The sequence below is a fragment of the Juglans microcarpa x Juglans regia genome, chromosome 8D (assembly GCF_004785595.1).
Source record: "Juglans microcarpa x Juglans regia isolate MS1-56 chromosome 8D, Jm3101_v1.0, whole genome shotgun sequence".
Lineage (NCBI taxonomy): Eukaryota > Viridiplantae > Streptophyta > Magnoliopsida > Fagales > Juglandaceae > Juglans > Juglans microcarpa x Juglans regia.
Genome location: NC_054608.1, coordinates 2429236 through 2454139, shown reverse-complemented (window position 1 = coordinate 2454139; position 24904 = coordinate 2429236). Strand labels below are relative to the sequence as shown.

The 24904-nt window shown below is 33.1% G+C and overlaps 3 protein-coding genes and 1 non-coding gene across 6 annotated transcripts; 3 read left to right on the top strand and 1 right to left on the bottom strand.

Moving 5' to 3' along the window:
* The first annotated feature begins 5323 nt into the window (after positions 1-5323).
* On the top strand, positions 5324-13057 carry LOC121242077 (protein LAZ1 homolog 1-like). 2 transcript variants are annotated; one of them, XM_041139974.1, is made up of 9 exons: positions 5324-5457; positions 5543-5699; positions 5964-6020; positions 8255-8363; positions 9770-9954; positions 10051-10139; positions 10454-10709; positions 12127-12372; positions 12463-13057. In XM_041139974.1, the coding sequence occupies exons 2-9, from the start codon at positions 5559-5561 to the stop codon at positions 12757-12759; spliced, it is 1380 nt and encodes a 459-aa protein (XP_040995908.1). In that variant the 5' UTR covers positions 5324-5457; positions 5543-5558; the 3' UTR covers positions 12760-13057. The 2 variants fall into 2 exon arrangements, with proteins under 2 accessions (XP_040995908.1, XP_040995909.1); XM_041139975.1 differs by lacking the exon at positions 12463-13057 and having other exon boundaries at positions 12170-12354.
* A 2039-nt stretch (positions 13058-15096) lies between these two features.
* LOC121243806 lies at positions 15097-15198 on the top strand. Its single transcript, XR_005936291.1, has one exon. It is a non-coding gene; the product is annotated as a small nucleolar RNA Z221/R21b (small nucleolar RNA).
* Positions 15199-17964: 2766 nt separating this feature from the next.
* Positions 17965-19486, top strand: LOC121242079 (pathogen-related protein-like). Of its 2 annotated transcripts, XM_041139979.1 has the most exons (5): positions 17965-18085; positions 18239-18429; positions 18545-18677; positions 18778-19079; positions 19183-19486. In XM_041139979.1, exons 2-5 carry the CDS (start codon positions 18289-18291, stop codon positions 19324-19326), a joined length of 720 nt encoding a protein of 239 aa, XP_040995913.1. In that variant the 5' UTR covers positions 17965-18085; positions 18239-18288; the 3' UTR covers positions 19327-19486. The 2 variants fall into 2 exon arrangements, with proteins under 2 accessions (XP_040995913.1, XP_040995912.1); XM_041139978.1 differs by lacking the exon at positions 17965-18085 and having other exon boundaries at positions 18157-18429.
* Positions 19487-19744: 258 nt separating this feature from the next.
* Positions 19745-23783, bottom strand: LOC121242078 (uncharacterized protein C57A10.07-like). The gene is given in 5 exon segments (XM_041139977.1): positions 19745-19895; positions 20298-20709; positions 21478-21602; positions 22614-23088; positions 23091-23783. Coding segments are annotated over 4 exon segments (1041 nt in total). The 5' UTR covers positions 23211-23783; the 3' UTR covers positions 19745-19895; positions 20298-20388.
* Positions 23784-24904: the final 1121 nt, after the last annotated feature.

Below are 24904 nucleotides of genomic sequence, written 5' to 3'. Positions count from 1 at the left end.
CCATTGGTACCTAATTTTTGGTAGCCAACTATGACTAGGTGCATATAAGAAAAGGGCTACTTTCCAAGCAACTTTAGAGTGACAAAAAAATTAGAAGATTTTAAAGAACGGCTATATTTGAAATCTTTTATATCAAACACAATTCATATGACATAATTTAATTTGAAAAAATGCAATGAATTTGAGACTTTCATTTTGTTAATTTTGGGCTTGAATCTCACCCATTTAGGCCATGTATCTTAGAGCACTGGCATCAACCTCTACAACCGTTATTTTTCATCAAAATTTGAAAGCTTTGTGATTTTTCAAATCACTGTATTAGATTTGGTATACACATAAATCTCTAATTTTGAACTATAATATATTTAAGTTCATCTCTATATTTGAATACCATGTTCACACTATATAGCCATTATTTTATTTACTTAAATTATTGTTTTCTAATTTTGAGTCACAGTATATTTAAATTGGGAAACAATAATTTAAATATTAAATGAAATTATTAATTAACATATAGCTAGTGCAATTGTAAAATATGAAAAAAATAAATTAAAAATATTATTATTAAAAAAATAATATTATATTATTATTTTGACTAATCCAATGACTAATCTAATATGAGAATATGGTTAGGGAGGTTTTGCATTTATAGAAAATACGTACTTTTTATCAAATTTTAGAGATGAATTTGATGAAATTCATGACAATGCTCAACTCCATAGCAATCACATGATGTTAATAATGTCTTGGTTTTAGAGATACCAAATAATGAACAATGTTATACAATCTCCCTAACCTTCACACACTACATTTTTTAAAATTTTTAAAATTTTTAATATTTAAAAAAAAATTAGTTTATTTTTTTATATGAATAATGAATAGAAGAATTGAATTAGTTTAAAAAGAAAAAAATTAAAAAAATTAAAAAAATTATGGTGTGTGGAAGTTGTGTAAATAATAGGAGATTGTATAAATTTTTTTTCCAAAGAATTATCATAAAGTAATCATCATGCATGTGCAAAATTACACGAAAGGATGCCTTGAAGGCAAAAGATCAAAGCAATCCACTGTGCAATCACTATAAAAATGGAGCTGAATTATTTCAAAAGATTGTTTTGAAAAATAATTTTCAATACGAATAGGAGCTTTTCCCCTTAGCTTTTTAAATGTATACAAACTAAGTCTTCGTTTGTTTTTGTGGATGAGATAAATTGAGATAAAAGTTAAAAATTAAATAAAATATTGTTATAACATATTTTTTTAATATTATTTTTATTTTAAAATTTTAAAAAAATTGAATTTTTTATTTTATTATGTGAAAACTTAAAAAAATTATAATAATTAGGTGAGATGAGATAAAATAAATTGATAAATTTTGTAAAAATTAACTAGGCCTAAAACGAGGACAAGAAAATCTGAATGAAATTTATGGCAACATATAATCACAATAATGGATAGAGTTAATAATTAAAATTAGAAATAACGATTATATTATTTTTTATAATAATGATAACAGTGATGGTGATAATAATGATACTGATTAGAGAGGACATTTCTCTCGCTCATAGACTATGGGCCTGGGCCTTCATCTACTCATAATTTGAGTCTCAATAACAAAGAGGCCTATTAAAGTTGAGAGAGACCCAACCCACTTCCCATTACCAATTAATAACCACTCAGCAGGGATAAAAGAATGACAGTTATTATAACAATCTATTAGAGCAAAAACCCTAATTCCTAAGTTTGAATTTGAATAATAGATATATCTATTATTACTTAAGCAATAGAATAGTTCATAAGCTCTATATAAAAAGAGAACCCATGTACGTAAGATGGATCAAATTCATTGATATTATTATCATTATCTTTAATCACTGACTTAGGCATCGGAAACGTTCTCTCGAACTCTCAAAATCTCTACTCTTTAGTTACAGGTGATTGTGAGGTGGTGGCGGTGAAACACGTCCATAACACTGATGAAAATGATATATATTTATAATGAGTTTATGAATAAGTAAACATCAGATTCATCCTCTTCCATCTTTTTATCCATTTATTTAATTCCACAATTAAAGATTTAAAATCTAAAATCTAATTAACAAAATATTAAATACAATTTGAGCCTCGTTTGTTTTTACAATTATTATCATCTCATCTCATTATTACAACTTTTTTAATTCTCACACAAAAGAAAATTAACAATTCTAACTTTTTTAAATTTTTAAATAAAAAAAAATATTAAAAAAATATATATTTTAACAATATTTATTTAACTTTTAACTTTTATCGCAACTCATCTCATCTTCGAAAACAAACGAGACTTACATACAGAAAGATCAATACTCTCTGTGCATAACTTTGGGAATGGTTGGTAAATTTTGCACTTGACAAGAGAATAATTATACTTATCATCTCTATACATCACATACTACATTTATTTTATTTATTTATAATAAATATATGGTGTATAGATGATAAACAGAACAACTAAATTAATTTAATAAAAATAAAATAAAATAAAATAAAATAAAAATAATAACAGAATTTTAAAATATATAAAATATGGGGCGTAGGATATGTCATATGAGTCCTCTGGACAGACATATTCGTCCAGTAACCATCAACTGATGTGGAACCTAGAGGCTAGAGCTCGTCTCAAATTGCTGCCACGTAAACATGCTTGCGTGGAAATGAAATTTCGTATAAAGCATACAAAATTTGCTAGCGTCTTTAAAACCACAGCACCTCGCACCCTCCGAAAGATGAAAGCGCTCGCATTTATCAACACCTCAAACATTCTTAGAACCAGATTGCTGTTACCGTGACACTAGCCTAACACTGTGGAATTCGAGGGAAGGAAGTTTACGTACACAGTGTTCCCAACTGACGAAGCAAAATTCAGTTTACTCTTCCCTTTCGTGCGTGCGTCCCAAATGAATGTTATCTTTTCATTCAATTTTACCGGAAAGTTGATTTTCGCTAGAAATTTCTCAAGCAAAGAGGTTGGAGTCAAAAACCCTATTTTGAATTTCGTTTTATGACCTTTCATTTAAAAATACAAAAAAGTATGTACTTTTTTTTGTAGTTTGTTTCCGATTAGCGTACACAATATTTTTCGTTGGTGTGCGATTAATATTCTAGGGTTTTTATTTTTTCTTTCTTGGGTTTCAACTTTCTTCCTCATGAATTTCGAGTAGTTTAGGAGAATATGGTTATGTTCGATTAGATGGATAAAGTAAGGTTCTTTGAGAACCGTAGGCTTGTTGCTGGTGAAGAACCTTCCTAGCAGCAGTTTTGAAATCTGAGAAAATTGAGGATAATGGGTGAAATGAGAAGTCTTCTATGTGATGATTGACTTCGGTGTTGCTTTCGGCAAATAAGAAGGAAAAAGAAAACAAGCCGGAAAATTGTTGTAAACTAAGTAACTGCGTCAGCTTGCTTTCGTTCCATACGTTTAAAACTCTTAATTCTCTTTTTTTGGAATGCAATCACTGAAATATTATGAGATAAAGGTTTAATGTTTTGCACGGAAATTGTGAAACCTGCATGTCATCTCGTTAAGAAAAATATCATAACCCTCAGTGATTAATGTTTCTGATAGTTAGTGGGCTTAAGTTCAAGCCATTTGATTGAGATGTCTTCTTGTAGCACAGTAGAATCCATGTTCTACTTTGATTTGAATTTTTAACTGATCGGTTGGTAAATGACTCATGGGGGCCATTTTCAGATTAAGCCTTCTAGTATGTGCATTTAATAGATGGTGTTTAGTTCCCATGTTCCCCCTATTGAAAAGTGAATGATGATTTTTTCTTTTGCAAATACTGAAGTGATGATGCTTTGGTAGATTATAAGCTACTACAATCAGATATTTCAACGTTGGGAAGAAGTCTAATGGCTAATTTAATCCCTTGGATAAAATAGATCATGAGTAGCTCTAGATAGTAATAGTTTTTGGAAGGACTTGTTAAAAAAAAAAAAAAGTTTTTGGAAGGATAATAGCTTTAAGTTGAAATGATGAGATCAATGATCGGAGGATATCTGGATATGTGTGGAAGATGGAGTGGAACACTATGTTCGTTGCACCCAAAAAGTAACGCATGATTTGGCAGGTCATAGATCAAGTTATTTATTTTTGATAAGTTACGGATAATAGATCTATGATAATTTTATTTGTCATTAGTGGAAACAAGTGGGTGTTTTAATAAATCAAAACATATTTTATTTTCTGGAGTTTCATTTTTAATTGTCTAGATTCCACTGTAGATGTTCATATGCAAGCCCGATCTCTGCAATTTTGTAACTTTGGACTTCTTTTTTGGACTAACAAGGTTCCATACTAGAAATGTTTTGCTTTCAAGGGTGAAATTATCCAGTTGCATGGGGTTTGGGAAAGTTCTGTTTACTTGGCCAGATTTCTTTTGCCGTCACTTTCTTGTATGTTACTTTATTCATTGTTTATTATACGTGTTTAAATGTCAATATGAAAAAGGGTTTTACATTTCATAAATTCCTATTTATACTTCTTGTATGTGTGCTGTTGGTACAGATAAGTGGCTTTGCTGAAAGTTGAGGTGTGATCATTAAGGAATCTGGACTTTATGAGGCTGAGTTTTGGGCCTTTAGACTCTAGCCTTTTCTGTTTTTTTATTTTTTATTTATTAGTAAGTTATATACACGGCTGTACATTTTTGAACATATAATGACACCCTCTGAACATTCTTACCGGGGTCAGAGCTATTGCTCATTGATACTTGGATAGCCATCTTTCAAAGTTCAAGCTGCTTGTTTATCTTGCTTTTTGGAAAAAACTGTACAAGTTAAATGGACTGAGAAATTGTTGGTTATTGACTTCTAGATTAGTTGAGCATCGAACAGTGATTCAAATTTTTAGATATATAGATGGCTAGCATCTTCTTTCTAATTCATGTATTATGTTAGGGCTACTATATTACTTGAAACCAATGAACTACTTTATATTTCTTTCTAGCATGTATAATATGAATCTTTCAATCAATTTCTATACAAATGTGTAAATACAGTTACTTTCTTAACTATAATGGTTTGCAGTTTCCTATTCCCAAACAATAGACGTGTGCCTCCAATTTTCTGGTGGTTCATGCTATAATTTATTTTGATTAATGGTTTCTTGTTTCAATCTTCAGGATCCTGATTTTTGATGCTTCTTTTTGCCATTAAAGCAGAAGCTCACATCTTTTTTAGGCAGAATTTGTCATTATTTTCATTGTATTATATCCTCTAGGCACTACTGCAACCTGCCGAACAAGGCTCCTTTCAAGTCAAACAAGTAGGCAAGAAGGCCAGCTTTCCTCTGTTTAAATATCAAACCTCTTGGGAGCAAGGAGTTTCTTTATAGTTGACTCAAAGAAAATGTAAAAAAGGTGGCACAAGAGAAAGTACGGATAAAGCATCTTGGGTTACGACGTAAATTTTCAACTAGCATGTTGTGTTTATTGACGTGTTGAGTAGAATTTATTATATAGTTCTATTCAATTCACTGTTTTTTTCCTCTGATTGAGTCCTCAGGCGGATCGGGGAAAATGTGGTTGCTTCACCTGGGTGCTGAGTCTGCAATATTCTCCAGTTGGCCTATTTTCAGTGCAAGTATATTTGTAGCTGTTGCGGTGGTGCTCTCCATGTATCTTATCTTTGAGCATTTAGCTGCTTATAATCAGCCAGAGGTTCTTTATAGTCCTTTAGTGTTTGATTTACTTTACTTTTCTTTATTATTAATGTGGCTATGATGTGTATTCATATAGCCCCTGTACTATATTACTATTTTCATTTGCTTTTATGTATACAAAATTATACAAGGTTACTTGTATAATTTTGTGGCTTGGTTAGTTTCATATAGATTGCTATATCTTATTTAAGTACATAAATTGTTATTAATTTCTCTTAACAAGATCATCCAAAGTAAGAGCTTTAATTGTTGGAAATCTCAGGAGCAGAAGTTTCTAATTGGTCTCGTTCTGATGGTTCCTGTTTATGCACTAGAATCGGTATGATGGATGCTACCTTTTGTGTTTATCCCCCCTTCATTTTGTTTATCTGTTTCTCATTCAATGTTTTTGATTAGTTTGCTAGTTTTTCTAATATTTTCAATATATATCAACATTTACAATGCTTCAAAAGAGTGTCATCCTGCACTATTTGGCCCACCTTTCCATGTCCTATGATTATAAAATTAGCAATTTAATATCACATCGGTTTCCTTAGAGTGAAGAAATGCATTTATGTGTGTGTGTGTGTGTGTGGAGTGAAGTTGTCAAAATTACTATGTTTTCATTGCCCTTTATTGGAGAATGCTAGAGGTTCTGAAAAACATGAAAATATTTGCATCTGGTTGTCCATGTTTCCTTGGAAAAGACTCGGTTAATAGAATATGTAGCTAGCACTTACATTTTTTTTTGAACTGATTTTACGTTGTGGAAATGTTTGTGCTTCAGTTTTGTTACTGTTGGATTTGAAGATGCACTCCACTGTGAAAAATATGTTTACTTGGTCTTTTGTCTTGCCTCAATGGAGTTGAGGTCAGTCGTAGGTTAAAACAAAAAAGTGAAATATTTGGAGTCTTATGGACCTTTTATGTTAAATTGCTTTGAGAGACATCTGTAACACCCCTTCCCATAGATCAGGAATGTTACGTACATTCATAATATAATGCTCGATAAAGAGATTCGAATTTATGAAAATACCTTATTTATTGAATGATCAAACTAACTTAGCATAACATTCTTTCATAACATAAAGCTGAAACATAGTGAAAAAGGCATAAACTAGTTCTATGTGGTGATCACTTGTTCAAATATTTTAATCATAAACTAAATCTTTGTGGAAATAACACTTATTCAAGTCTCTGAAACTAATCTACTTCTGTGTCCACGCAATCAACATCTGGGACATTAAAACATAAAAACAGAAAAACAAATGAGTCGAAGACTCAATAATAGCACATCATAATGTAAACTTAGCTTAGCATTAGGCTTAATTTAGAAAACCTTAATGTATCGTAACATATGAGGAATTAACGAAATCATGGAATTTCATGTAACCTGATGCATGAGTGACTGACTCCATGCATTTCCTATCAATCATACATGACTTGTTCATCTTGTCTTTCCCTTATTTAGTTGCCATCATTACATATGTGCATCTGTCCAATTGTTGTAGACCATATATACATATCGTAACATGAGGTGTACCACGCTTGGTCTGTGGCACCATGTAACGTATCATATCATGTAGTGATACATGCTTGGGTCTGTGTTATCACCGTGTAACAACGTATCATAACGTATCATACAAGAATAATTTACAGCAAACATAAAATTTTGATTATGCTACTTACCTCTTAACGTTGCTTCCACAATCTTACTTCGTAGCTCGGCTGAGACGGTGGGTCTGGGTGGTTGGAAGTGACTGGCGGCAATTTCTAGGTGACCAAGTGGTATCCTGATTTCTCTGTGGTGGTCGGCGGTGGTAGAATGAAATATACAAGCCAATGAGTCACTGCTGGTAGAGAGAGAGAGAGAGAGAAGGAAAACGATGGGGAAAGAAGCGGGCTTACCATTGACGTGCTTTGTCCTGTTTTCCGACGAGAGAGTCTCGGTTTGCTATGAGGAAGGCTACGGGGCTGTTGTTTTCAACTTGGGGGTTGTTGTGAGGATGGGTTTGACTGCAAGGTTGCTACTGGTTTGATGAAAGGAATATTGTGAGGAAAAAGAGAGGATTTATGGGAGGGTTTTTGACGGGTGAATTGGTTTCGAATTAGGAAACTATTCAAACGTGGGAAATCAAACAGATGGATATACGGGGTGTAGACAGTGGAAGAAACACAATCAAATAAAATCACTATCTCAAAACGGAACTTAAAAATAATAAAAATACTAATTAATAATAATAATAATTATTATTATAAAAATAATAATTCTAAGTCCTAATTTAGGACCCGTATGTTACAACATCTGATTGCTTTCTTGTCTCTTTTTTGTGTAAACTTTGAAAAACATAATAAATGAAGTCTAATGAACAATATGTGCATAAATGCTTCTGAATTTGAGAACATAGTATTGGATTCTTGATATGTTACAAGACAACCTTGACTGTTCACATGTTCATAAACCGTGTTATTCATGCATGTTGTGTCATAGGCTTGCCTGCACCATATGAGAAATTCAGCCTGTATGGCTGTGTAGTTTTAGCATTCATTTGTCAACTAATTGTATGGGTGCAGTTTTTGTCACTTTTAAACTCAGATGCTGCCTTCAACTGTGAAGTTATTCGGGATTGCTATGAGGCTTTTGCACTATATTGCTTTGAGAGATACCTGATAGCCTGCTTAGGTATGTTAGAGGATCGTGCGTATATACTCTTTCGATTGGTGACAATCATTGTCCCTTAAATTTGTTATATTAGATAATAAACCATATGTCTTTAACGGTGTTGACTTTTTATTCTTTCCTTCTCCTTTCTTCCTTTATAATTTCATTTCATCCTCCCCATGCATGCCTTTGTGTGGCATAAGCAATTGATGGATTGGATAACTAAAATTATGAAGTTCTTGAAATTAATGTAACTAATCATCTACAAGTGTGCTGCATAAGATTAACCAAATTATTAAATAAAAAATATTACATTTAACTAAATTAGCATGGTCTTGAGCCATCACACAGTAAATAGAACTTTTAACAGAATACTAATTTAGTACCTTGTTCTCTGTAAGTTGATTGAACATCTTGTCTCCCTGTTGCTCTCTTTGTTTTATGTTATTAATGAGAAGTCTCACAAACTTCACTTGAGGGGAGAAACAGACCAGAGCTCTTTATATAGCATGCCAATGTGACCTGGCCATCGAGAAGTCTTAACTTATAGGCTCTCTAACTTCTTCTAAAAATTCAATATCTTTTATGAACCCATTGGTTTCACGATTTCTTTGTATCTATCTCTAACTCCTAAATACGTGTGCCATCTCTTGTAAGCATCTTGTGTACTTGGGTTATGCCTTTTCCTTAATATTTATAAAATTTGTTTTACTTATAAAGAAAATGAATATATTGGTTACAAGACTAAGGGATCGTTTGGATACAACTTATAATATCTCAGAATATTTGTGAATAGTAGTGAAATGGTTTGTGAATATTAGTGAAATTTTTTGAGTTAAGATGTTTTATAGGGTTTTGGGAAATGGGAGAGAAAATTTTGAATAAAAATATTATGAAGTTAAAATATTATTTGAATATAATTTTTTAATATAATTTTTGTTTTGAAATTGAAAAAAAAGTTGTATTGTTTTTTGTATTTTGTTTGGAAGTTTGGAAAAGTTGTAATGATTAAATAAAAAAGTTGAAGATTTGAAATTGAAAAGTTGAGTGATGTTTGGGAAGGAAATATCTGAAAATATTCGAGAATACCTGAGAATAATTGAGAATATCTGTATACACAAACAAGGCCTAAAAAGGCATGAGTTGAATAACCTAAAGGACACACAATAAAGAAAAGTAAAATATTACTAAAGTTAAATGAAAACTACTAACTGAATTAAACATATTATATTCATTTAATTTTTTAACTTAATTACATATATTGTTTAATTTTGATGTAATAGCATAATGGGAGAATGGCTGATGTGTTTGAATAGGAGCAAAGCTTGTTACATCTGAAATTTTATATTGTAATAGCTAGATGGTATTGACTATTGAGATTTGATATTATTTTCATTTTTTTTGACAAAATTTATTGCTTCCTGTAGGTGGTGAGGAAAAGACAATTGAGTTTATGGAAAATCAAGGGCTTATTGATTTCAACACACCTCTTTTGAAAGAAGCATATACTTATGGAGTTGTAGAACATCCTTTTCCACTAAATTTTGTCCTAAGAGATTGGTATCTTGGTCCTAACTTCTATAATGCTGTGAAAATTGGCATTGTTCAATATGTATGTGTGCGCTTTTTTATGGAAGATTATCACATTGCTCCTTTTCTTTTGCATTTCGAAGCCTCTATTTGGTGCTTACTGAAATATTATCTCCAGATGATACTGAAGATGATCTGTGCACTGCTGGCAATGATTCTAGAAGCTTTTGGGGTATATGGAGAAGGGAAGTTTGAATGGAGATACGGGTCAGACATCCTTATCAATAATTCAAAGTTTTTGATCAGCTTGTACATTCGTACAACACCCATGCACAAGCACACGCTCACGCTCACGCTCACGCACAAACATACTCACGCACGCACTCATGCACATACATAGATACGTCTCCAAATGGGCACATCACACACACATGTTTACACGTCTATTTGTAAGTGAACATATGAGAAATATATGTGTGTGTTTGCGTTTATCAAAGGTGCTGCTGAGAATTACATTATGTTTTGCATCGCAGTAATTTTCTATTGTTGCTATTATCTGAATGTCTCTAATTTGTTTGCAGCTATCCATACTTGGCAGTTGTTCTTAATTTCAGTCAGACATGGGCTCTATATTGCCTTTTACAGTTCTATACCATTATTAAAGATAAATTGGAACCAATTAAACCCCTGGCAAAGTTTCTGACTTTCAAATCAATTGTATTCCTGACATGGTGGCAAGGCATTGCTATCGCATTTCTTTTCTCGATGGGAGTTTTTAAAGGGTCTTTGGCTCAGGAACTAAAAACGCGGATACAAGACTACATCATCTGTATTGAGGTATGCATTTAAAAAACACCATGATTATTGTTCTTTTCCTCACAAAAATGTTTATAGGCAAAATTATATAAAATAAAAAAAAACTATCTTACAGTTTTACTGTGTATTCCTTTCATTTTGCTATTAGTGTGCCTGCAATATGGAGTTTAATGTATAGGGGCACAAAATGCCAGAGTATGCATTCGAAAAAATTTGACATATATAAGATCTAATTTGAAACTTGAAGCTGGTGAAAACTGGGATTTCTGTTGGTTTGAAGAAAGGCTTTGAGATGCATCCATCATTAGTGCACTGGTAATTAGGCGTATACTGTGTATACTTCCTGTGTAATTGGGCAATTTGGGCTATGCCTTTTTCTATTGCTAAAGTTTTATTTTTACTTATTAAAAAAAAAAGGCTTTGAGATGCAGATATTCTAAAAGCATGAATCATAATATTGAAAGAGATTAAGCTTTTTGTCGACTTTGGGGTGATTTTTTCGATGATTTTGAGACCCTTGTGTGAGGGTTTCGATATAAAAGTGTATATCTCAAATTTAATTAGTAGAAAATGGGAGCTCAAAATAAAATTCCAAGCATACTCCAAGTTATCAAACAATTAAGGTTAAGATAAGATTCTCATGTAACAGTGTATCTCAATCACTTGATCATGAAATATGCTCGATCACTGTAAAACTTGCTTTTACTTTAGAAGCTTTATTTTTTATTTTTTACCATTTTAAGGATTTACTAAGTTTCTTTTGAAATTTCACTCCTGCGATTATTTGAATAGGAGTGGAAAAAGGTTTTAGCTTTTGTTGAACGCTCTTTTGTCCATATGAAAGATTTTGATAAGTTTTGGGTAATTTTGGCTTATCAAAAAAATTATTGCATAGATTTCTTTTAGATCTTTTTTTATGGCTGTTGGGGTATTCTATTACAGCATTAGTACCAAGTGGAGATTTGGCATTGAGGAATCCTGGAGTTTATGGTCATTTGTTCGAGTGAATTATGGTTTGAAAGTTGTGCACTTACTACCTTTTTTTTTTATACTAATTTTTCAATTCCTTTTTTTGTATGCTTATTGTTTTGGGTTTTATTATTTAGTATACTATATATATTGTTGATCCTTTATAATAGACCACCCAATAAAAGATTTGATGGTATATCTCTTGAATCTCAGTATTCACAAGCACCATGTTTGCGTTTGTGGCTTCTAAATACTAAAATACCATACAACTAATCGGTTTTGTGAGGTATTTTGTGCTTACCAAGTAAATAATAAAGCATGAAGTCATTTTCTAACCTCTTGCCATTTTATGCTTCTTTCCATTAAATTATCCAATTGTTAGTCACGCCAAGATAAAACCTTCATTTAATTTTGAGAATGTTCAAGTGTCTATACTTGCACGGCTTCTGATTTCATGCTTAACAAATAGATGGGTGTTGCTGCCGTGGTTCACCTGTATGTCTTCCCAGCAGTGCCTTACAAAAGGGGAGAACGATGTGTTCGTAATGTAGCAGTTATGGCAAACTATGCGTCATTAGATGCACCTCCTGATCCAGAGGAGGTTCAAGACAGCGAAAGATCAACTATAATCCGCCTGGTTCGGCATGATGAGCAAGAAAAACGTTTGAATTTACCCCAGAGTGTCTGTGATGTGGTTGTTGGGAGTGGTGGAATTGTAAGATATTAACCCTTTTCATTTTAGTCATTGCTGCTTCTTTTTTTTTTTTTCAGTCTTTTGCTGAACTCGGTTAATTTGCTCTTTCAGATTGTTGATGACATGAAGTACACAGTATCACATGTAGTAGAACCCGTTGAAAGGGGAATTGCAAAAATAAATGAAACCTTCCATCAGATATCCGAAAATGCGAAACGTTATGAGGAGCAGAGGAGGAGCAGTAAGGATGATAGTTATCTTATCCCCTTGAACTCATGGACTAGAGAGTTTTCTGAAGTTAATGAAAATCTTGTTGAAGGTAGCATCAGTGATAGTGGTCTGTCTAATGGGAAAAGACAGCATCACCGGTCAAAAGCCTCAGCATCTCGAGCTAGAACATTCAGATAATGTTCACAGCTATACACATGTAAATACACTGAATTAACTCAATATCGTCCACTGAGTCTGGTTCTTTTGACGCTCAGATGTAACACAAGAAGGGGGTGAAGGCAGTTTATGCAAAAGATTTTCTTTTAGTTGGGTGATGCCGAGTTAGAGAAGCATTGGGCAATGGTGGATTGAGAGACCAGGAAATGATGCCGGCCAAATTGCTATCATCAACTCTTTTTTAGAGCACTGAAATTTTGACAATTATTCAGGAATGTTTAAAGTTTTTCCAATTTGAGTATAATATTATCAAAATTTCTTAAATTAGCAAATTTTGGTACCATTGGTTATAATGGATATTATAAACCTTTATGGTCCGATGTGCAAATTAGGTTGCGTTTAGGTAGTGAGGTATTCTTAGGTATTCTGTAAATAGTAAAAAAGTAATGATAGAATATTGAATAGTAGTAAAAAGTAGAAAAATAATAATAAAATAATAAATAATAGTGAGGTATTATGAGAATAACTAAATACCAAACTAGGCTTAGAGGTATAATTTTTCTACGTTCTTTGTTAAACATTTCTTGTTAACTTTGGGAAAAAGTATTTGGTAGACCAATTGCGAATTTTTTTTCTCCATTAATTTGGTGCAAAACTGAATGAAAAATCTCAATATTTCTAGGCATGGAATATGGATAGCAACTGATGGTCTTTAAGTAGTGATGTGTCATTGGGTCCCATGTCTCTTGGACAAGGATCTAAAATTAGACAAAAAAAAAAAAAAAAAAAAAAAAATAGAACTTGTGCTCTCAAATGCCATGTCAATTAGAACATATATTTACATAAATAATTTTAATTATAAGTTATTGTATTATCAAGTCTGTGGGTATAATACACCATTCATATCAGAGTATTCTCATTGGCGTGGACAAACGAGAAGATTGGTTTAAATTTACATAATTGATGTCAAAACCATCTCGCATTGAATTGGACAAATATAAAATAATTTAAATTCTTGCTATAGTGGTTGGCCAAAGATGAAGAATTATAATTAATTCACCAAACATTAAAATACTAATTTCTTACTCCAAACAAACATTAAAATATTAGTTTCTCACTCCAAGCAAAAATAGTATTTGGTTTATAATTAAGAAATTTAGATAGAATTTTAGATGGGTTTAATCAAATATTTTTTGTTATTAGCAATAAATGACTTTTGAAAATATGATTTTTTAATATTAATTTAATTAGAGTATAATTATTATTAACATTTAATTGGTAGAGCTATAAAATGCAATAAAAATAAATTAAATAAAAAAATTATTAAATTAATAATATTTTATTATTATATAAAGAGTGAATGAATAATCCAATGTGAAGATTAAATTTAAATGGAATAGGTAAATGAAAAAAAAAAGTGATATTAGTTAAATTTTGAAGATGAATTTGACCAACCCAATGATAATACTCTCACTTAAATTATAAAATTTGATTTATAAGATTTATATTATAAAATTTATCTCTTAAATCAAATTATATCATATTAATACTTTATTCAATGTATTCTGTATACAGATTTAAGAATAGTTTTTTTTTTGTTTTTTTTTTTAATTATATGATATATTGTGATAGAAAAAGAGACTCTGCTCATTGGTACTTTAAAAATAACTAATAATTTTTAGAAAGCATGACAATAAGGTTCGGTTTGTATTCGCAAGTCATCTCAACTCATTTCAATTTATCTTAACTCATCTCACTACTATTCATTATTATTCATCAACTTTAACTCACAAATCTCACTACTATTCACAACTCATCTCACTACTATTCACAACCCATCTCAACTCATCTCAACTCATCTTCGAATCCAAACGATACCTAAAAGGTATCTATACAGCTACAACCGAGGAGAAATCTTCTCAATACGTGTATTCTAATTTTTTTTTATATATATTTTTAATATATTTAAATATATATTTTTAAAAAATACAACATCATTAAATTAAAAACAAATATTTTATTAATCATTAAATTAAAAAAAATATTTTATTAATCATTAAATTAAAAAAATATTGTCGGGACTTATCTGGATTCATAGCATTTTCTGAATTTAAATATGTACACAAATATTAGCGGGTTAAAAATGTCAAAGCACCTTAAAAGGAGTTAGGGTTTTGGGGTTGGCGTCCCTATATATTTGTGTTTCAATCTGGCAGTCTCTACCTCGGATTTACATCTCTCTCTTCTCTAGTTTCGTTTTCGTTGCCTCTCTCTCTCTCTCTCTCTCTCTCTCTCTGTTTTTAAAATTAGGGTTCGTTCAGTCACTAGATTTATGGGAAGACTTAACTTTATTGGGGAGGGCAGTGATGAGGAATAGAGAAAGTCATGCACCACTCTGACGATTTTTCAAATCGATCTGTGCTGATAAATTTTCTCATACCCATAACATTCTCTGAGCTCTTTTATTTTCTCCTTTTTTTTTTTTCAATTATTCATTTTTTTTTTCTGTTTTTATGCTGCAATGCTTTTTGGGCATTTCTTATTGTTATTTAAATCCGAACCTTTGTTTTACTTTTTTTTTGTTGTCAATAATTCTTTTGTTTAATTTCAAAGTGATGATTTTTGGAATCCAGATAAAGGAAATGAAGGGATCAGATGATGCAGTCTTCTTGACCAAAGAAGACCTAACCATGATGCGGACCTAATCTCTTTATGAGGATAAGCCTTTGGTTTCTGATGGTTCCTTTAGAAATATAATTACTTGAAAACGAGTGTCTTGGTTCTTCTGAAAGTAGATTCATTTGATGTTGAAAATCTATGTAGTCAAGCCCATCTTTTGTTGTGTTTGATTAGTAATTATTCTCAGGTGTTGAGAATAAGCATTAGAAATTTTGATAATTTGACTATGGTACTAACAATTTTGGGATGTAATATTCTTTCTCATTTTCCCTTTTCCTTTTTTTGAGCTTTGGTCCATTATCAAAGTGGTGATGCAGTGGAACAAATCAATTCAATTAGAAGTCTCTCTCCTAAGAAAGGATCATTGAATTCAACAGATGACATTAGGGCATCATTAAATCTATTTCTCATCCTTTTCCTCTTCATCTTCTAATCATTTCGTGATATTAAATGATAAGTTTACAAATAGAATATAAAGAATAGTTTTATCATGATAATAATTGAGATAATGAAGTATTAATAATCATTCCCTTCGAAAATATGCTACACAAGAAAAAACCAGAGCAATGCATATATGCAGGATTTGGTCCAACAGATCTCTCACAAACCAGGCCACAACATCCCTTTCCTTGTAACCAACGGATCACAGCTTGAGAAATACCAATGTGACCCTATCTATCCCTTTCAAAGCTCTTCCCAGGATGGAAGGCTATACAGCCTATAAATATGAAGCTGAACCAGAACTGTAATTTTTCCCAGAACATAACATCTCAAAATGGCTAGGGATAAACAATGGATCACACAAATCAAATCCACCAACTTATTGAAAACAACCAAGATTATCGACTCTTCCTGCTCCTTTACCCCCCACAACTTTAATGATCTTTGCCTGTATGGTTATGCTTGTGCCTGTCCAGATATAACTGCCAAGAACTGAAGCAGCGAAAATCATGCAGTGTCGGTTTAAGAAATGGAAAGTTCTCATTTATTAATAGTTCTAATAATCTGAGAAGTTTCCGAGATGCTGATGTTGGAGCTACTGTTCATAAAATTGCGAATGAAACCGAGCAAATTATAACAGCGATTCTGTAAGTTTTGGCCAATACATAAGACACAATGTGTAAGCTTAGTGTGATTGTGAGAGGCAATAATACGATTACAAGTTTTATCTGCCTTGGCTGGAGGCCATGCCCTCTATAATTGAGTTTGGGGTCTACTCTCTCTTTACGTTTTTGCCATCCTACCAAATGAATCAATGATTGTGCGAATATACGGATAGTTTATAAGAATAAGCATGAAAACTTCATTAGTATATCAGCAGTCTTTATAACACAAGTATAGGTTTCTTCTTATCAGGTGTTGGGATATTTATAATTTTATAGGGGAAAATTGCATTAATCTGCTTCGAAGATGTGATTGGTTGTTCACTGAGACATTGCTTGAACATGGATGGAGTTGGAGGAGTCGTGACACTAGAGTTGCAGACTATTCAAAGCGTGGTAGGTTGCAGAATATTCAAAACATGGAGTTGGTTCCCTCACATCACATCAGCTGCCTGCCAATGGAGTATATGACTACTTGGGCTGCAAGGCTAGCTCTTTTAAGCCATTATTTCAATGCACACTTTTATTTTATTCAATTTAAATATTTTCTAATTGTTTGAGGCTGATGATTCAACTCGATTGATAAGTTCTCTATATTTTAATTAGAATTTCAGTTAAAGAAAATAACAAATGGGTTTTATTGATCTGAATATTATGTTGATTTGGTAGGCACAATGAACCTTAATCCATATTCAACTAGGCTGTTAGTTGGAGGCGGCCACTACACAGGGCCGGCTTATAGATATTATTATTAGAAAAATACTATAGATGCAAAGGGATTCCATACACTGATGTAGCACACTCACAGTGTGTCACGTGTTTCTCTATTTTTTTTTTCTCTTTCCGTGCAAGGCCCCTCCCCTCCTCCCCTTTTCCCTTTCTGTCTCGACTCGGGCTCGCGCGCTGTTGTGTGTGGGATTCTTTGTGAAATTTCTTTGTGTCTGTAGCAGCCCTCTTATTATTATTATTATTTTCTTCCAAAAAAGGGAGGTTGGGATCTCCATTATAGAATGTCCGGTTTGAGCCATACCGGTTTATAGATATTATTAATAAAAAAAATATTAATATTTGTTTTGCATCTCAAGATTTTCAATAAAATTTCATTATTGAACATTTAAATATTATTATTATTTTAAAATTAAAGTGTCATGTACTTAATGGTGGCTTTGAAAAAAAGTAAAGTATATTATTAAAAAATTAATTTTTTTTATATAAATTTTTATTTTTATTTTTTTTTTTTAAAACGATTACGCGACAATGATTAACATTCTTTTCTCGGCCACAAAATATATTGAGCTGCCCCTGCCACCACGAGTATCAGGCTCAATTATACAGCGAAGAATGTAAGGGGCCCCACAATATATGAAGACAAGCACACCGTAGGGTCAGACTTCAATATATTACCACAAAATATATTGAGCTGCCCCTGCCACCACGAGTATCAGGCTCAATTATACAGCGAAGAATGTAAGGGGCCCCACAATATATGAAGACAAGCACACCGTAGGGTCAGACTTTGATATACGAGGAGTCATGACACTAGAGTTCAGACAATTCAAAGCGTGGTGGGTGTACTGATTGCCAATATAAGAGTCTCTTCTGAAACATTCGGTATGTGGTAATATGCAACAATTCAAAGCGTGGTGGGTCTACTGATTGCCGATATAAGAGTCTCTTCTGAAACATTCGGTTTGTGGTAATAATCTCTTCTGTAACAGAACTCCAGAAGTTGGCAATACCCAGAAATTCTTGTTTACTGGGAAGTAAGATGGCAACTTCAGGAGTCGAGGCTCAGGACAAATATCGTTCCTACTTACATGGAGAAGAAGAGAAGAACACAAAATGGAGGTTTGGTGCCCCTCCTAACTATGATCTTGTTAACAGGCTTTTTGAAGAAGGCAGAACTAAGGTCTCTCTCTCTCTCTCTCACTCTCTGAGTGTGTGTGTGTGTATATGCGTTTGAGCATGAGAAATACCATAAAATTTGTAAGATAATCTGATACCAATTTGTTCATGGGAAATAGATATGGCCTCCTGGCTCACTTGAAGAAAAAGTGCAGAACCTTGTTAAGTCATGGGAAATGGAGATGTTTCACAAAACATGCTCTGATGACTATAAATCACTTGATCCGAATAAGTATACTTTCAGCCTTAATGGTAACCCAAGCTCCTTATTTATCTCACTGAATTATTATCATAATCATTCCATATTCCAAATATCTTTAGTCATGTATTACAAATCGCTCAAAACCTGTAGGAAGGAAGGCTGTAACTTTAGAAGAAAAGCGCAAGCTTGGGGGAGGCTACAATTCCTTGCTACAAACCTCTTTGCCAGAGAAGCTTCGTGGCTACAATCCAGCAGAAGAAACAGTTGATTCATCTCATAGGGCTTTTGTTACAGCTTTCCCGCGTGGGTTTGCTCTGGAGGTTCTGAGAGTTTATTCAGGGCCACCAGTGATTGTTTACAAGTTCAGGCATTGGGGTTTTATGGAGGGTGCTTTCAAAGGCCATGAACCAACAGGAGAAATGGTTGAACTCTTTGGGATGGCCGCTTTTGAGGTATTGTCGTTGTGGTTCTTTGTTATAATCATCATCATCTTCTTCTTCTTCTTCTTCTTCTTCTTCTTCAATCATATAGCAAATATTCTCTTCTTTGAAACAGTTGGACGAAAAGGAGAAAATTGTGAAGGTCGAGTTCTACTTTGACCGTGGAGAACTGCTAGGAGGTCTCATGCAAGGTGCTAGCTTGGATAGTTCCTCCGTAGAGGAGGCTGCAACCTGCCCTTTCCTGAAGAACACAGGGTAGCTACCCAAATACCTGTGTAACAATGTAACCAAGGGTCCGCTTGCAACCCTATAGCATTATGAATAATCTTTGGCACTTAGGCATCAACCCGGGTTTGCAGCATGAGGGTTGAAACGATATTAAAGTTTTGGATGGTTTATTTAATTTCAGTACTTTCACACGTGTTGATCAACTTTTCTGCAAATGAGCATCACTGCCAACATACTTTGGCCTACAAAAAGTGGATAATAATGTTCTTGTACAAACAAAAAAGTGAGATGGCTTCGTTTGTTTTCAAAACTCTTTTTAATTCATCTCATCTTATCTCATTTATAAAAATAAATAAGACATTAAATGTGCAAAAGCTTGGGTGTTTGGTTAACCAAGTGTTTTGAGGTACTTCTAGCAACTAAGTGGGATAAGAACATCAATAATGCACGTTACCAAGAAATTTTTCCACTATATAGAGCATATATGCAAGTTTCCCATCATCTGACGGTGACATAATTTTCTCTATTATCTTCCCAACATATTCTCTTTTCTTTTCATTTCTCTAAAAATTGATTAGAACAGTTAATTAAGAAAAAAACCAGTATTTTGAATACCGTACCGGTCAAGACATTGAAACGAAATATTTCGGTATTAATACCGTTTCGGAATAACGTTTCCGGATAGTCGATATATAAATAAATTATATATATATAAATATATATAAAAATTATATTCCAAAATAATAGTCTATATATAAATACATATATATATATATATATAAATTATAAAGTCTATAATCTGAATTGAAGGTTAAAAAATATGCTTGTAGTTTGAAAAACGAAAAAAAAAAAAGGCCGAAATCTAAGTCGGTACAAGCCGAAATTGAGGCCGGTACGGACAGTACAAAACGCGTATAGTACCTGTACCGGCCAGACGGCCAGTATGAAAAATTTCGGCCGTACCGGCCAGTACGGTACGAAATTTAAAATATTGAAAAAAACTACATTATTCTTAGGTTAAGCATCTCTTTCTGGTTGTAATGGTGGATTTAACTAATATTTGTTGTATGTGTAAAAACTCCTCTAACAAGTTTCACTGGGACCAAGGAAGGGAGCCTGGATAAGGAGCTGTTCCACAATATTTGAACAGACCTTCAATCTCAGGGCACCCATTAGGATAAGGAATTGACCGGTGAAAAGGATCACGCTTTAATTTTTTCCGAAAGAGTGAACCTTGGCATCCATATGGATCTCCATGGAATTGAGTCCGCACCAATGCCTCACCTTTCAGAGCTGCTTCTTTCGAAGTGAGTGAAGCTGGGGTGCCTAAGTAGAAAAACCTCGACTCTGGAAACCCAATTGCAGACCGATGCAGATGCGCAAATCTCTCTTCCTTGAAATCATAACTTACAACCTGATTCCAAATTGCAATAATGTTAGGGTGATTTAGTTCAAACCTTGCAGAAATTTTAATGATAACTAATAGGAATAGTTAGGAAAAAAAACTATAAATACATTCAAGTGTGAGAGCAAACGTGATACACGTGAACACCTACTGTACCTAGAACACAAACACACACTCACATGGGGGGGGGGGGGGGGGGGGGGGGGGGGGGGGCAGACTTCAAAAGGGAAAAAGTAAGAGCATGTTCTCTTATAGTATCTCAGCACTTGTTCGATTGATGATTAGCATTTTAGACACATAAATAGCGACAAACTTACAATCAAAATACAGGAAAATGAAAGGACGAATAAGAAGCTAAATGATTTGGTGTGATATACATTTCCACTCAATGATATATGGCACTACAACTCTCTTGTGGACACCCACAGCGACTTTGTATGTACTTTAGTTTTCAAAGAATCATAAACATGTATTTGTTTCGGAAACATCCATATGTATATTTGGGAAAATACTTGTCATACTCTTTTCCAAAGCCAAAATGGGTACTTATTGCTGACATATTCATGGCTACAAATGAAGCTTAATCAATGGTCGTTAGTCCCTATCGTGAGCATCCATTACACTGAAGGAACGAAAACAAATACAACCGTCTGGTTGTTTTTCTTAATTTTCATACCATCACATGTATGCGTTCGAAATATTTTAGCTCCAAAAGGAGAAGAAAAAGAAAAAAGGAGAAGGAATAGAATAAAAAAGCTTCGAGTAAAGGGAGCTTACAGTTATGTTATAAGGATACGTGCCAGTAAGCTCTCGGAAACGACACACACTAAAGAGGAGATTCTCAAAGCTCTCCCTTGCATGCTCTTCCGTGAGTGCCCTCCATCTCATGTTTTCTTTCTTGCCTATATAAACAACCAGACAATCAGTTGCATGATAGCAGGAAAAACCAGATTATCCATAGTATTCATGAATTGGAAACAACTTTACCTCACAAAGAATCCATGATTAATCTTATCAAGTTTCCATTTGTTCCATAAAACAACTGATAACTCAAGGCTAAGAGAGAACTACGCAATGGGGATATATATTTATCATCCATTACGTAGAAAAGACTCTTAAAAATCTCAGCTCTGTATTTCCCGAAGAGTCCCTAGAAAATGTTTCACCCTAAAGAAAGATGTAAAAGCATTGCAGGGATATGATTGGCTGTAAGTTATTATCCCCAACATAATGCCTAATGGCCTGTAAAAAATGTGAAGTTCCCTAGAAAGTATAACAAAACAATCATGATTAATGTGCAAATCTGCACAATCAGTTTAAATGGCAACTAGAAAACTCCATAGCTACAAAATACTCGGCAAGCCACGGGCCAACAACTACTTCCTTTTTAGTTGACTGAAGCTGAGAATAATCCAGGAGTGCACTTCATCCTACTGTTAGTAAGATACCAAAGTACACAAATTTAAATAAATCTAACCTAGTTTAAAAGTTCTGACAGTTTGTATTGATATGGGCAACTATACTTCTAATAACTTAAAATTAAATGCCACAAATACTTGCTTCACTTTGTATTGGATGCAATTCATTCTTGAGTTATACCAAATGGATTTAAGTCCAAGATTCTTTGTTTAGAAAATACTCACAGCCACTTTACTAAAAGGCAAGAAATTTATCGGCCAAGATTCTTTGTTTAGAAAATACTCACAGCCACTTTACTAAAAGGCAAGAAATTTATCGGCACATAATCATGGATTCTGATCTAACTCCCAAGTGAGCAGGATATAATCTAAGCACCTATTAGAACCATTCCTTTAGCAATCAACAAACAGATCAATTCTCAGTTGATAAATATTTTCCATACAAATGAGGCACAGAAAAACAGGTACAGAAAGTAATATAACACATGCACTCACCAAACCATCCTCTCGACTCAGCAACGCTCCAATAACTCTGTGCCTCACTGCGAGGACCAGCATCTTTTCGAGTCTCCCCACCACTAAACAAAAGCAAAGCTGCATCATCTTTGGCCGCAATTTCAACTCCCTCTTGAATATGTCTCACAAACGTAGCAGCTTGACCTGGATTCTTCTGATAAGATTCCAAAAACCATGAATCTTCTTTGTCAGCTTTCCCACAGCTGCTACTCGTATATACAGAATGCCCAGCAACCATTACCAGACTCCGAAGATCCCGCAACGGATAATCGCCCAAAACCACATCCATTTTTTGATTACTACCCACCATTCGGTAGTGGCTCTCATACAGAGATAAAATGATGAGGATTGTGACCCCAAGGGACAAGGAGATGATGAAAACCAAAAGTGGGTGTAGCTTACCGTAATAATGAAGACGAGTTCCCAACGTTTTAAGCATTTTGATGGGATGAAGGGGGAATTCTTAGGCTTTCGGGCACGTCTAGCGATTCCTAATTCTAAATCAAAGTCGCTGCCTCTTGGGTATGCATGGAAGGACTTGGGACTCCCAGAAGACCCAAGTGAATAATTGCTCATGATAATATGAATCCAGCTAATGGGTTTCGAGAGGGTGTGCTATTAAGCATACCCAGATGGTAATCCGAACAAATTAAGCAATGGGATCATGGGTTTTCTGATTCAGATTTCAGGGGTAATAAATAATCACACGACTACATAGACGTTCAACGAAGTCCATGTCAGAGGTAGAGACATCATAAATCCAAAACTATTTCATAAATTTTGCAGCTTGCTAAAGAAATCGATCATGCTAAAGAGAAATTCTGCAGCTTGCTAACGAGTAAAGAGAAATCGATCACTTTAAGAGTGGAGAGCATGTAGGAGTTGTATATGATCTGGAAAAAATAAAGCCAACCAAGAGAGAGAACTCACCCAAAAAAAAAACTTGTGAGATCTTGGGTGTATCTTTAGTACAGCTTCAGATTGCTAGAGGATATTGTTGTTCTTGGGACATGGCGCTGACTGAAGAGTTCTCCCGAGCTTGTGAAAAATACTGAATTTAACAGATTCTCTCTAAAGTTTCTGCTTTTACAATTTTTCTTGCGGCGACTATTCAGTTTCGATCTGTCGAATGTCGATCAGAGGAAGAAAAAAAAATTGCGAGTTTACCCTGATTTTGTCCTTCAATTGCTTGTATATTTAATTTTTTTTAAAATTTTTTTATTTGATAATTAAGAAAATAATTTTTAATATATTAGTGTATTTTTTATTTTTTAAAAATATTTAAAAATAAGAAAAGAAAAATAAGAAAAAAAAAATAAAAATCCACATTCAGCCTAGCTGTTAAGAGTAACCCGACTCAACAAAAAATGACGGTGCTAGCAAAGATGCAGTCAACCGAAACAAACCACCAAAATTTTTTTTATCTTTTATCTTTTTCTTTTTCAAACATTTTCTTAAATTTATTAAATATTTTTTAAAAAAATAAAAAATATGAATTCATTTTAAAATAATTACTTAACAATTAAATAAAAAATAAAAAAAAAAAAAATGCAATTCGGTGGCCTCCTCATGAGGCAGAAGCATTTCCCAAAAGAAATTCTGTCGAAAGTTTTCACATGCCCATACTCAAGGTTATGAAGCCATAAACTTTTTAAAAATAATATTTTATTATGAGTTATTGTAATTTTTAAGTTTTATTTCATTCCTTATATATAAAATATAAACCGATACAAGAATCGATTTAAAAACACTAATTCAATATTTATATTGTTTTGTATTTTAAGTCATGTGACATTCTATCCATAAAAGTAGGCATCTACCTATTGAATTTGAAGTATTATGTTTATAGAGTGGTAATCATTTTAAAAGTAATGTTTTATTATGAACTGTTGTAACTTTTAAATTTTATTTTTTTCTTACATATAAAGATATAAACCGATTCAAGTTTCCACTCAAAGATACTATTTTAATTTTTATATTATTTTGTCAAATAAACTACTCTATAAACCGTTTTGAATTTTTCTACTATAAAATCTGGCCTCTCTCTAAATCTCTGTTCCTCGTACACAATAATCAGCGTCTTGCGCGGGTTATAGGCTCGTGTTTTTTAAAAAATATGATGAATGATCCATTTAAGAATGATCTAAGATACGGACTGTTCGTTATTAGCATCCGAATTAGCTTCCAATAATCCAAATCATTTCCTACTGGACAAAGAGGCTGGCTTGAGTATCACATTCAGAACATGATGACTATATATATACATATAT